The sequence below is a fragment of the Echeneis naucrates genome, chromosome 24 (genome assembly GCF_900963305.1).
Source record: "Echeneis naucrates chromosome 24, fEcheNa1.1, whole genome shotgun sequence".
NCBI classification, from domain to species: Eukaryota; Metazoa; Chordata; class Actinopteri; order Carangiformes; family Echeneidae; genus Echeneis; species Echeneis naucrates.
The window spans coordinates 12,199,038-12,212,584 of NC_042534.1; the positions used below are offsets into that span (position 1 = coordinate 12,199,038).

Sequence of the window (13,547 nt, forward strand, 5' to 3'; positions counted from 1 at the left end):
CTAAAGCAGCCATGACTTGTTAAAAGCCTCTGAGCTGCTTGGCATTTAGGATGTGTTCCTAATGAAACCTGTTCCAAACTAAAAGGTCGCTGCCAACTTTAGTTTGGATTCATAAAGTTGGGATATTTCCTGAGTAGAGTGAAGTTAGTCAGCAGTTAAAAATGCGTTTTTAAGCTTAGTATCAGACACAGACATAAATCTCTGTTGAATGTTTTTTGATGAAGTGGGAACAGCACAGCAAGCTGTATCTTAACAGTGAGGTATAACCACCATTTAAAATGAATATAGCTAATGTGTCAGCAAGCTGTTGCCTATTTACATAACCAGAACACACAAAGTGGCATTAGTATTCAGCTACAGCTGTGATGGCCACCAGGCAAAATTAAGTCAATTTCTTGACCACCTGTTTACCTTTGTTTTGGTTTCCTTCATCTCCTGAAAGATGTATGTGACACATTCCTTTATGTCACTTACTTTCATTGCTTGCAGGAGCTGTGCAGATACGATAGTTTACAGGTGGCTTATAAAAACAGGCCAGCAATCAGTGTGCTGCTGTGATAAGCTTACATTTACCATGGCTTAGACTAAAGTGTGCTGATAATATCTACAGGGATCTGTGTTTGAAACAAGCTGCGGCTCTTAATCCACTGCAGTGTTGCTGGCCCATGGCTGTGGGTTTTCAAGTATTTTGCAGTGCTATCACAGAAAGGCACTCTACTTCTCTCTGCATCTTATCATATTCCCCACCATATGTTTGGAATTTGAGAGGAGCAGGCAGCTGGCCAAAGGACCACTCAACTCAATCAGCAACTGTTTAGCAACACAAAGCTTTTTACACATGAACACATGGACAGGTCTGTATGCATAATGGAGGAAGTGGCATAATTACACACCTCTTTGTCACCTTCTTCCTCTCCTCCCTCTTCCAAAGTGAGAGCTGCCAGCTGATTGGCTCTCTGTTCCATCAGGTTGACATAACGGATAGGATTGGACAAGGCTTCAATAACGTCTGAGGAACAGGGAGAGAGAAGAGCAACCTTTTTGTAACACTCAACACAGCCTTGAACTTACACAGTTGTCTGTGCGAGACATTATGTTTTTTGGTTCAAACATGTTCACCTGACTTACCTGCAAATGTGTCTGGGACATAATCCTTCACTTCTACATATACAAAAAGAGCAGGCAGCATCAGAGACTGGTTCTTCTCATTCCTTAGGCTGATGTAGTGATAACCTGCAGTGTTGGAATAAGAATATAACCTTTATCAGTACAGATAACAATTTTGAAGATTAAAATGGCAGCAAAGTATCCAAATAGTTCATCAACTATAGCGTATGTAATCGTTTCATCCTTTTAGTTAATTAATAAGAGAATTAAACATTTTCCATTAGTATACTGGCATGTACCTGAATATATAATGGTTTGAAAACTAATTTATTTTTGCTTTTCCATATTTCATCAGTATTCTCTAAATCATTTTTAAAATGGCAATAGATAAAGATGGAGGGAGTATCAAAACTAAATGCACCTGGACGGATAGCTGATACAGGAATGATACGGTGGCCGATGAACTTCCCACCCTCTTCAAACACGGCTATCCTTAATGAGGCAAGTGTGGGCAGGACAACCTGAGGAAATGTATAGGACAGACTTACGTGATTAACTAGAATATACATTTTGACTCAAATAAGCGGTTATTACTTTAGATTGTCAAAGAAATTGTAGCTGCAATTTTGTATAAATATTTACACAATTTCATATATTTATTATTAAACCATTTGCCATCTCAACTGTGCTTGTATTCTCCTGCACTTTGTATGATGTATGAGATAAACAGAAAACTAGGCATATGTGGCTGATAAAGTTGACCAAACCTTTGTTTTCATAAATGTGAATTTTTTAAATCAAAATGTGATCACGTTTTGCTCACCTTTTTGAAAACAATGGCTTCCTCTTCCCAGACAGGGTTGATGGCGTTGCCCTGAGAGGTCTTGGTCTTGAAGGCTTTCCTCTTGGTGTCCACTGGTAAGCCAATCATGTCCATCTCCACGTACGTGCCGACTTTCTTATCTGACAGGAACTGGCCTGAGATAATCTGGAAGGAAGGAGTACGTAAGATAGCAAGAGGGAAAGAAAGAAAGAAAAATATACTAAAAAATATAGACAAAGCAAAGCAAACACTAAAAGACCAAAACAAACACACACCTTCACAGATAGTGTATTGGCTACTATCCCATCCACTGTACTCTCAGTAAAAGGGTCAAAGTGTTTGTCTGGCCGTCTCATAAACTCTGGTTTGAGTCTGTAGCCGCATTTCCCATTGTACTCATACATTCCCAGATTCAGCTGCATGGACAAATCTATGATGGGGCACAAATACATACAATGAAATACTGGTCCCAAAAGTGTTTGTACGGAATAAAAGATTTACACAAAAGAAAAAAGTCTTTCCTAACCAATGGTTTGGAAATTAAGAGCAACCAGCTGACAGCCGGCATTCCAGAAGAGCTGAGGGTTGTAGTTGGATGAATCCACTCGAGTGCCTTTAGGGTAGATCCTACTGAGCTGCAGCTTGTTGTATCTGAAAACGTGTGTTAAAGAGGAAGCGACTTGACCTGCATCAAAAAAATGCAAGTGGTGCTACTGCACCATTACTGCTGCTGTTTACTGCTCACACAAGATCATCTGTGTATCATAGCGTCCAAATAAAAATCACTGATTTTAGACCACAAATAGAGATCTCACTGACTTCTTGTTACTTCCACTCTACAAGAGGAGCCATTGAAGCCAAGCCAAAAAGATCATAATGATGCTGCGTTTACCGTCATTTCCACAGGGATTAGAATTACTGAAAGAACAGAAACTGAATAATTGTAAAGCCAAATCAGATTGTGAGCTGTATTAAATGCGGTGTGAGTAAAACTGATAAGGATACTCCACAAACTCTACGGGAGATTTGGTCAGTTGCTCCAAAGCTTTGGTCTCTACGAAAGATGACATCTGGTAGCTGCGACTGATCTCTGTGGGTAAAATTAGGGACATATTGACCAGAACTTTCAAACGGTCACTGTCACTGGGTCGATTGAAAGCATTAATATAGATCACTGTTTTAAGTCTATAACTGAGCTGATGAACAGCTAATTCCAAAGCTTTCTCATAACAGAAATCACTCATGCTATAACACAGTAAGCACATTATTTATGAAACTCATATAATCTTGCTTATTTTTAATATCTTTGGATAACTAATCACCCACTAACAAACTGACACTTTTCCAGATGGTGGGTGCCTCATAATGGACTATTCAAAGTAAACTGTCTTTGTTTTTACGTACTTTTGGAAGCCTCAAAGCTGTTAAACTTGACTGGCTGGATGTAGATGACCAGGTTGGACATTTCCTCAGTGGCAAATGCCTCACTGCTTGCTGTACCCTGTACATATAAACACACACACCGTGAATGCAGATCAGCACGTTACAACTTCCTGGAAAACAACGGAAGAACTTTTAAGAAGCCATTTCAAATATGTACACTAGGTGGCAGCATTAGTAAACATAACACTAAGCTTGAGAGCTGTGAAGTCATTGCTGAACATCACTTGTGAGATACGCACCTCATCCGTTAAACCTTTTTTACAGTCATCATCATCGTCATCTTCATCATCGCTTTCTGCCTCCACCTCACCTGAAGTCAAAGATTCGGTCACATCCAATCACAGTACATGAGACAAAATTAAATGTGGGTTAACTGAATTGGCATTTCCACAAGCACAAACTTTCTGTCAACTAGTTTTAAAGCTAATGGCCTTTAACCAAGTCTTTGTCTAGCATCATTTAAAGCAATGACACAAACAAGAGTCCCCCTGACAGCTGAGTGCACAGAGGAAATGAATTTTAACATGGCTTTGGTGGAGCTGACACAGCCTCCGCACCAGCATAATGAGAGATCTACAATAGATTACTCATTGAATCTGAGCTCAGACTGACTAAGGAAATGAATGTACACATCGTAATAGCCAAACTGAACTATGGCTTCTGTGCCTAATGGGAGCTGAAGTAAATCATTGCCTGAGTCTCAGGTCATGTACTATGTGTGACTTACCTATAGACTTCCTGCCGTGCGGCCTCAGGCTGAGCTCAGCACCCTCAGAGGGCTGTGAGGAGTCAGCCGCCTCCTCTTTGGTCGAGCCTGTACAAAAACAATCCAAGGTCAAACTACTGTATGAACATGATAACACTTTGTTTGAAGTTGCTAATGCACCATTGTGCAGTGTAGTATGTCATTTATTACTTAGAAGGAGCACTTTTAAACGCCACAAGATGCTTCATAACCACAAATTATCAGATGACAAATTACAATAAAAAGCTTTCTGCGGCTTTAAAGATCACCCACATTGATCCGAAGAGTCATGTCCTCTTTTCAAATGCCTATTGTTGATATGCATGGTAAAGTTTCCCTAAATAGTATACAGTACAACCCCAAAAAATCCATATTAGATGGCTGCAAAAACTACTAAACCTCTTATATTTTTTTAATGGGAGAAATTTATATCTAATTTACTATTAACAACATGTTTATTTTCAAATTAATAGATGATATTTACATTCTTCTTCATGATTTGTGGTAAACACAATGCTGTCTTCATCAATAAAAGAGCATTCTAATGCAGAAATTAAGGCCACATTTCTAAATATCTTGTTGCGGACAAGCTTCATTGGAACATTATTTTCCAGGTTATTATAAATGCATCTGATTAATAGTTTTTTAGTCTTTTTGGAGAGCCACAGACTTTGTAATTAGACCTATTTCCTTGCTGAATGTCTCAAAATGTGTCAGCGCAGATAAACCTACCTAAATTCTTAGTGCAGACTGGTTTACATGTCTGTTATGCAACAGGGAAACACTTTGGTTTCTTTTTTTCCTCCAGCAGAGGTCAGTGTGCATGAGTGGAAGTGTGAAGCTTGTTGCTCAGCAGTCAAGGAAAAGTGAAGGCAACTGATTGCATGGCCAATTATAAATTACAGATGAATGATACACTGAACGGAAAAAGCGGTAGAGAATGGATGGATGGATGATATAACGATCAAACAAATAGTAAAGAGGAGGAATAAGCACAAACACACATATGCAGGACGTATTTGTAGCGAACTTCACCGAGGTAATAATGGTAAAGAAAAACTCAATCCAGGAGGCAACAGTGGAAAATACATGAAATGTATAAAGTGTGAGATACACAAGATCCCAACAGTCATAGTATAATGTATAGAGAGCAGCATGAACACACACCAACACACTAAAGGACACTACTGGCCCGTGTTTAAGATGCCCCAGTGAGTAGCAGTGTATATGCCTGACTGGGAGAGTATCCAACAGCCAATAATACCTTCAGCTGATGTAGAGGGCCATGAAAATGATAAATGTTAAACAATAGAACTGTTTTGCTCCAGTGGTTCAGTTTCTGGGCAGCACGGAGGTATCTATCCATAACACAGATGGACCAAGATGGTTAGACTACATTTAACTTCTGAAGCATCATAACTCAGCCAACACGATGGCTCTGGTAGTGCGACGTTAATGTATGTGTTTGTGTTTGTTTAAGGGAAGGCTGTACCTGCGCTTGGGGAGGAGGGCTCACACACACTGGAAGAATCACTGTAGGTATTTGAGACCTGCTCGGACAGCTTTTTCTTGGTGCTCCCGTGTATCTTGTGGTGTTTCTTCTTGTTCTTCACTAAGATTTTCCCCATCAGCTCCATTGGACTGGGAAGTGGCACACCAGACTCCAACTTGATGTGTTGATGAATAATAGAAACAGGTCAGTCATGAAAACCATAGAAAGGTAATGAATGTGTCAGCAGGCTCATGCCACATTGGAAAATATTTTCAATTATTCAATGGCGGATTGCTTTTTCTGAAGAATATAAAAATAAGGGCAGAAAGGTATATTCTTACATGGCTAAACACTGTTCCGTTATAGCCTCATGATAATTTTGAGACAAATGAGATAATTACAGAAAGAAATTGCAGAACTTGTTTACTGGAGTGAGTCATTTACTATGCAAATTCATGGCACTTCAAAAGAAAATCTTGTTCTGTTCAAAATTCGGAACGCATGATTCTGCAGTAGAGCTTGTTAGTGACCACAAGGATCAGCACTGGGCATTACAAAGTGTGTTGATGCAACAACGAAGTTTACACTTTTAACAGAGAAAAAAAGCTTCTGTGGGGCAAAATGAGCATCAAACACAAACACATACCCTCTCAAGGGAGCTGGCTGGAAGTAGGCAGATCTCTGATTTATTTATGGGGTACACTGCTTTGGATCACAGTGTTTAGGAGTATTAATAATACATTATCAAGATTTCAGCAGCAAAGTTGAAAACACACAACTGTGGCCTTAACAACTTTACTAGCTATAAACATAACCAAACGTAAAAAGGTTTTTAACTTCAACTTGACACCAAACTCAACAGAAAATATTCCATTCAATAATCAGGTCTCCTAACAGCCACATACATTCAAGTGCACCTTTCTACTGCTGCTGATGGAAAATGCTAAAATAAAAATCAGACATACTATTTGCTTTGGCTCACTGATACAGTTCTACTTAAAGGAAATCCATTCAGCAAGGGATGTGGCTTGTGGTCTTCAATCTAGTCAAAAGCACAGCAGACAACTAGTTTCACCTAGAATTTCTTTTTGTGGATTAAATTCACCCCAATCACCCTAACCTTTCATTTGCTTCATTGGAATAATGGAATGACTTTACTTTAATCAATGTCTGAATCCTGGTGAAATGAAACTAAAGATGACGAAAGTAATGCAGTACAATATATAAATACTTGCCCTTAGCTTAGAGGTACCTAATTTCCATCTTGTGATACCCTTACTCCCACTACTCTAAAGATTAGGAGTACTTAACAATATGCTGATATAATGCAAGTGGTAAAGCAAAATTGATGCTTCATGGTTATAATTAAATGCAAGCACAGCGATTTGTGGAGATACTTGTTTCAGTTCCAACATCTTATGGCTCCTACTCTGCTGACTTTATTCTCAATCACACTTGCCTTTCACCAGAATGTGAGTATAATTCATCTTTCCAATTCAGGCACATCTACAGCTTGAAAGTCACTCACTTAACAGACTGCGACAAAAAGTTCTCAACATATTTCATATTTTGTCTGCAGTTGTAATGAAAATGTTTTGGTCATAGGCCTTGAGCAGCATAATGAATGCAGAGAAGAGAACCCTAACAAACAAAAACATGTTCATAGCGAATACAATTTTTAGGTAATTTCAGCCATTTTTTTTTTTTTTTTTTGGAAGGAGCAGCCTGTTCTCATTTTAATTGAAAAAAATAAAAATAAAAGCACTGTCGCCAGTCTCTCTTATTAAACATAAATGACAGTTTTGTTGAGTGGAAACACAGGAAGAGATTGAGCTTCTAAGGAACCCATAATCCTCTTTATTCTCACCCGGGGCTCAGATGAAACCAATCCAGATATACTACCCAATCTGCCTCTGACCCTATGGATTTGTGGAGCTGATATCCCATTTGATATGGTATACACACAATGCCAGAGGGGAGTGGTTGTCATTGCATTCACCTTTTCCAGTTATTACATGCTCAGTGGTAGATTGTAGATTCTTTAGGAGCACTTTCTCTTTCTGTGTCTCTCCCTCTAACTTCTCTCTTCTCTCCTTATATCTCTTTTCCTACTCCTTCCCTCCAACTCCATTCAAAGGGCTTCTCCCTGATAATGCTTCAATGTCAAATCCAGTCAGAATGCTGTAATTCTCAGCAGACTGTGTCTTTGGCAGGCGGCACTGCTGGAGGAGCTCCCTGCGTATGTGAGATAATGCTTCATCTGACTGTTGGGGAACTTTAGATGTTCCGTAGTGTAGTACCAACAGGGAGAAGTCACATAAGTGTCTGCGTCATCACGCAAAAAAAAAAAAAAAAGCCTTTGGGATAAAAAGAATAAAGAGTTTGGCCACAAAGGGACATAGCAAGCTTTTACCTAGTCACCATGGCAACAGAAGAAAGACAGATAAAGGGCTGCAGAGAAAGGCCCAGTTTAGATTATAGTATAAAATATTTCCATTTGATCTTATACGTCTGTCATTTGCAGTCTCTCTCATGGTAACAGAGATGTGGGAAAAAAAGAGTGTTGGAAGAATCATTAAAAGTTGGTCCATAGACAGCCATAGGCGTGTGTGTCTGTGATTGAAAAAAAGAGTGAACACCACAGAGGGGTAGAGAGAGTGAATAAGTGAGATAAAGTCACGGAGGCCATTTAGGAGTATGCCTGGAGTGACAGGACGAGGAAACACAGTGACAACACATTTTACCAGGTGCTACAGGGCATGTCAATAAGTTACTAGAAGTGACAAAGCTACAAAAATAGAGAACATAAAAAGATAAAGAGTAATGTATGTGATCAAATGAATGAAGGTATTTCACAATATGTGTGTACACAAGTAAGTGTGAGTGTCACACTTGTACAATTTGCATGTGTAACGTGCACATTGTATCGTTCAAGGACACCGGTGCACTCAACTGTGCGATAATATCTGATGAATCCCGTGCTGCTGGCTATTTGGCATGAATGCGTGTGTGACAGAAAGACACTGAAAGCAAGCGGGCATGTAATCAAGAGTGTGTATTTGAACACACGTGTGTATGTGCATGCATGGATTGTGTGTATAAACATCTTATGTACTCACAGGATGTTTCTCCAGAGCTTCTGTCAGTAATGCATCTCCAAATATTGACCGGCAGTACTCTGCCATCTTAGCTTGCTGCTTTGGTCTGGGAGTTATGACACACAAAGACACACCCATTGTGATTTTTTTCAACAAAATATCAATACATACTAAATATGAATGCTGCTCCTCAGAACCCCATAGGAGCTATTACAAGCCGAACCCACCAATGAGAATCCTCATCCTACAATTGATGCTTACATTGATGATACAAACAAAATGGCTGATTGGGCTCATTGACATTAAACCATCCATTGACAGAAAATATGGATTAATGAGGTCAGGAGTCACACTGCAGCTTTTGCACACATGACACGACACGATGACTTACGAGTCCACGTGGTTCTCAAAAGACAGGATAATGGGGAAGGGTGAGGTCTTGAAGGCACATTCTGCGATGGCCTCAATTACCTCCTAAAAACATAAACAGAAAAGGAAAGCTAATTGAAAATGTCCCTATAAATGATCTCGAACACATACACAGGAAACAAAGTCATGTTATTGTTGAATTATTATAAGAGCAATCAAATGCTCCTTACAATATGCTGTAGGGGAGTATTTCAAAATACTCCTTAACTTGTACACTCTCCAGAATAATCTGTATTCACAATGTTATGATTTCCTACATTTCTTAGAATGTTTGAAAGCCTCCCCCAGAGAATATGCCCAAAAAGGGTGAAATCATTAACTGTGGGAGAAAGCAATAGCAGCAATGATAAGATAAGAACATTCATTACAAGTCCAGCTTGTCCTCCAGCTGCATTGGATTATGCTCTATTGCGGATAGCGGTGCTGGAAGAATAATCTTTTAGTGCAGTATCATTGTTGTCTAGCTGTTCTGAATGTCAACATGTTGGTAAATTTAAGAATAATGTGTCCTGAAAGATGAAAAATGGATCCATGTGTAGGTGTCACTGCTCAACTCCAGTGGAGATGTGTTGGAAATCAGATATCTGATTTTCAGGCCACTTATTGTGTAAGTCAATTACACTGGCATTAACAATGGTATCAACTCGGTTAATGCCTTCGTTACCATGTGTGTTATCCACTCCAATAAAAATCTTTGTCTGTAATGCAACCTTCACCATCTTTCTTCCATTCTGCTTTTAACAATTCTTTAACCCAGTTTTGCATTTCACTCTTTAGACTAATTCCATCAGGATCTTCATCTTATAGTGGTATTCCTCGATCAATCTACCCATCACTTTTTCACTTTTTGTCCCCTCTGCCCTGAGATTTTCACACCCTCTTCCTGCCATAAAAGTAGTTTTTACTCCTCACTTCTCATCTTTGGACACTACAATTAATTTCCCCTCAGCACTTCTCTTTGGGGCCATTCCTCAGAGTGTGACTCGGGTTGGTTCTCTGGTTCTGAATTTCTTCCCCCCCGCATAATATACTATTAAAGTTAAAATCCTAATTGTTTTCCTGAAACCAGACCTTTTTTATTCCATTTATGGTCAGTATTTAAGTAGTAACATTCATTAATTAGCTCTCTATACTGTACGCTTTGTTGGGAGTGGCATTGTCGCTTCCAAAGAATGAGGGATTCAAAACAAGGAAATAAAATCAAAAAATCCATGCATGTAATCCATCCCAATTTGATCTCACTGTTACTAATTTAAAACGATCAACTGTTGAAACATGGTGTAGCTTTGATTGTTAAGCAGACGCAGGAATGAAACTGTACAGGTTTCTGCAAAAACAGTCCCTCATAAAGACAAGAGGATGACGAAGAGCAGATCTTTAACAAGCTTTTGCATTTTGACGCAAGCCTGCACGTTAGAGATTGTTGCCAAAAGATTACATATGCAAGTGTGACTGTATTTTTTTTTTAGAACAGAATCAAATTGAAGTTACTGGAAAGAAAGATCCAAGCAAGAAATGGAAAAATGTAAAGCCAAAACATAAAAGACAGGATATGCAGATTTTAGCCCGTCACATACACCAATCAACATTTGATGATTTGAGAGGATTATTTGCACAACACATGGATTACATTATCTGTCTATTAGGTCTGTTTATCCAGAACCCCCCTCTGTGTCTGTGGACAAAGGCATCAAAATGTATCTTTAGAAAGAATGTTTCAGCCTTTGCTCCTTCTCTCCTGCCCCCCGCCATATCTCTGCTCTCCTTTTATTACCTTGAAGGAGATTTCAGTTGTCATGGTGAAGCCGTGAGTGATGACAGGCTCTTCTTCTGTGGTGCGCCCCTTCCAGCAGTCCAGTTCAATGCAGCGACACCCTGACAGGAGAACCTGCTTGTACATCTCAACTGAAGAGTTCCCTGCAAGCTGACCAGCTGCACCCCACACACAAGCACACAACACATACACACCTCTGCAGATGATTGTTATTTCGATCCCAAAAGTACCAGTATGTCTACAAAGCAGGTGCCCCCACTCTTCAAGCACTCATTAACCACATTAGTTGCTGGCATGGAGTAAAAAACAATTCAGCAGCTGTTATCTGTGGCAAGCAAATCTCATCACCCTGTCACCATTGGTGAAGCAATTATCTCTTCACATTAGCGGCATGCTTTCCTGCAACATGAAGTTAACTGTGTAAGAGTCTGATTCATGTTGTCACTTCAGGTGCAATCATTCATTTCACCCCCGCGCCCCCCCCCCCAAGTGATAGATAGCCCTCATTCAAAAACCATTTGTGAAAGACTGTCTTTACCAAATGAGTTAATTTCTTATACACTGCACCAAACATTTAAATTATCATTGATAAAAAGGGTGGAAACACATCAGTAGAAATGAATACGGTGCATAAGCGTCAACCTAATTATCACATAGGGCTCTTGTAAAGTTTTTAATCATTAATACTGAATGGACATTACGCATTTCTGCAAATATTCCTACTCTCCTATTATAAAATCACAATGCGTTCCCATGAAGCAGTGTGTGCATGAAGGGTGAAAACCTGTTTGTTTTCCTCATTTCTTCATTTCGCAGGCTATGAGGCTGGTTTATAACAGAAATTCCATTTTTCACATCGCTGGAGAAATTTGATCCACTTGAAAGATTCAATGCTCTCCAGTTCCCACCAGAATAGATTTGAATAGATGAATTCTAATATCCATTGAAGAGAAAATGGCCTCTGTATTGTGTCTGCTATGCTTGCGCACAGCCAGGAGCCAGTTACTGTGACTACCAGTCTAAAGAAATATTTAACTCATGAATATCGATGAATTGGTTCTCATGACATGACTTGATTGGATAAGCTTTTGAGAGCTAATGCAGGGAAGGGGCACGGAGCATTTGATTGATTGACTGAAGTATAAAGGTGGGTAAATTCACTTGTGCAGGCCTAATTGTATTTTCAAATAAACCAGTCACCTGCTCATGTGTTGAAAAATAAAGGATGCGTGTGTACAATCATTCAGGAGGAAAATCAAGTTAAGTGTGCAAGCCAGACAGCTCAGCCTGTCTGACTTGCACACAGCAGCTTCTTGACTTGTCTCTGGGTGCACATTAAGTACCTGTGAGGTATGTGTTGTGTGAGGAGTTGATGAAATAGTGGGAGAGGGGAAAGGTCATGTCTTCACTCTGGTCCAGCTTTTCAGGGGGGATGATGCTGTTCTCCTCCCCATTCAGGTACCTGGCAAAGCCTTCCAGTGAGATCTGACCTGCATGAACACCACACAGCACACTGACATGTTAGTCAAGATGAATATTTTGAAACCTTTAGTTCTGGTTCAGACACAAACCTATATTTCCAAATGTGTGTCTGGAGGCTTTAAAAACAAAAATCTTGTGATCTTCGATAGTTAGCAACCCTTAGAATATAATGGACAACTGATCTGACAAACAAGCTTTGTCTTTGTGCCTGTTGACTGGCACAGATATACTGTATAAATATGTTAAGACTTGCACCATTGCTGCGTTGGCAGATTGTTTGTTTTGACCTTTTAATTGGATTTTTTGAAAATAACTGACAAAAAATATCCCAAAACGGATTCTTAGACAAATGAAACACAACATGGTGCATGACTATGCACAAATCACATATTTTTTTTTTTGCACAGTAAAATTAAATATGTGACATGGGAAAAAAAATAAAAATAAAAAACTCCTCCCATCAATATGAACATGCTGCTGATGAATTCATACAAGCAGCTGGAAGACTGCTCAAATGCTCTCAAAGACTACATTACATAAATGCTCATAATCACTAATTAAAGCGACACTCAGATTACATTAGTGGTTTCGTTTAGCAGGCAGATTTTGTGGTTGATCCTTAAAGCCTGTGCCACAGTGTTTCTTTTTTCTTACACTGTAGGTGTCGTATACTGTAAGATGTCCACCTTTATTACAAACACTCAACGCTCCATGGGGAATAATGCATGAAGTGTCCAGTTGTTACAAGGAAGGTTAAGGTAATACAAATATTATTTTCTACCTCCCATGCTTCAGCTCCCTCCACCGGTATTGTTGATATTCATCTACAGTAATGTCATGAAGTGATCTGAAAACCTTGAACTGCCCCTGACATTGTTATTTCCTTGTTTTGATTGTCATTGTCACTCATGTAAAGCTTCTTCTTTTTGCTGCCATGACCGAGCTCAATAAATGTGCTTGAGAGAGGGAATAATACTGAATAAATAAATAATAAGGCATAGATGAAAAGCTCAGGTCTCCAGCCATCCAGATACAAGATACAAATTTCCATTCACATTATGATGCGCATCATAACCTGCATGTATTAAATTTTGTACAACATATAGCAGGTGCTCATAGCAAAACCAAAATACTTGCACCCCTCTTCACCCACA

The 13,547-nt window shown here is 39.3% G+C and overlaps 1 protein-coding gene across 3 annotated transcripts in view; it reads right to left on the reverse strand.

Moving 5' to 3' along the window:
* plcb1l (phospholipase C beta 1-like) overlaps positions 1-13,547 on the reverse strand; it is a 92,648-nt gene that overhangs the window by 18,414 nt on the left and 60,687 nt on the right. For all 3 annotated transcript variants that reach the window (XR_003840468.1, XR_003840469.1, XM_029496381.1), the window contains exons 10-24: positions 12,255-12,401; positions 10,912-11,069; positions 9,100-9,182; positions 8,730-8,814; positions 5,611-5,785; positions 4,101-4,187; positions 3,613-3,683; positions 3,335-3,431; positions 2,936-3,020; positions 2,457-2,581; positions 2,206-2,360; positions 1,931-2,095; positions 1,529-1,628; positions 1,129-1,233; positions 894-1,009 (exon numbers count right to left, since the gene is read on the reverse strand). Coding sequence is in view for 1 of the 3 variants with exons in the window: in XM_029496381.1 (XP_029352241.1) it covers positions 894-1,009; positions 1,129-1,233; positions 1,529-1,628; positions 1,931-2,095; positions 2,206-2,360; positions 2,457-2,581; positions 2,936-3,020; positions 3,335-3,431; positions 3,613-3,683; positions 4,101-4,187; positions 5,611-5,785; positions 8,730-8,814; positions 9,100-9,182; positions 10,912-11,069; positions 12,255-12,401 (1,754 nt within the window). In the remaining 2 variants the exon portion in view is untranslated. The remainder of the gene's footprint in view (positions 1-893; positions 1,010-1,128; positions 1,234-1,528; positions 1,629-1,930; positions 2,096-2,205; positions 2,361-2,456; positions 2,582-2,935; positions 3,021-3,334; positions 3,432-3,612; positions 3,684-4,100; positions 4,188-5,610; positions 5,786-8,729; positions 8,815-9,099; positions 9,183-10,911; positions 11,070-12,254; positions 12,402-13,547) is intronic.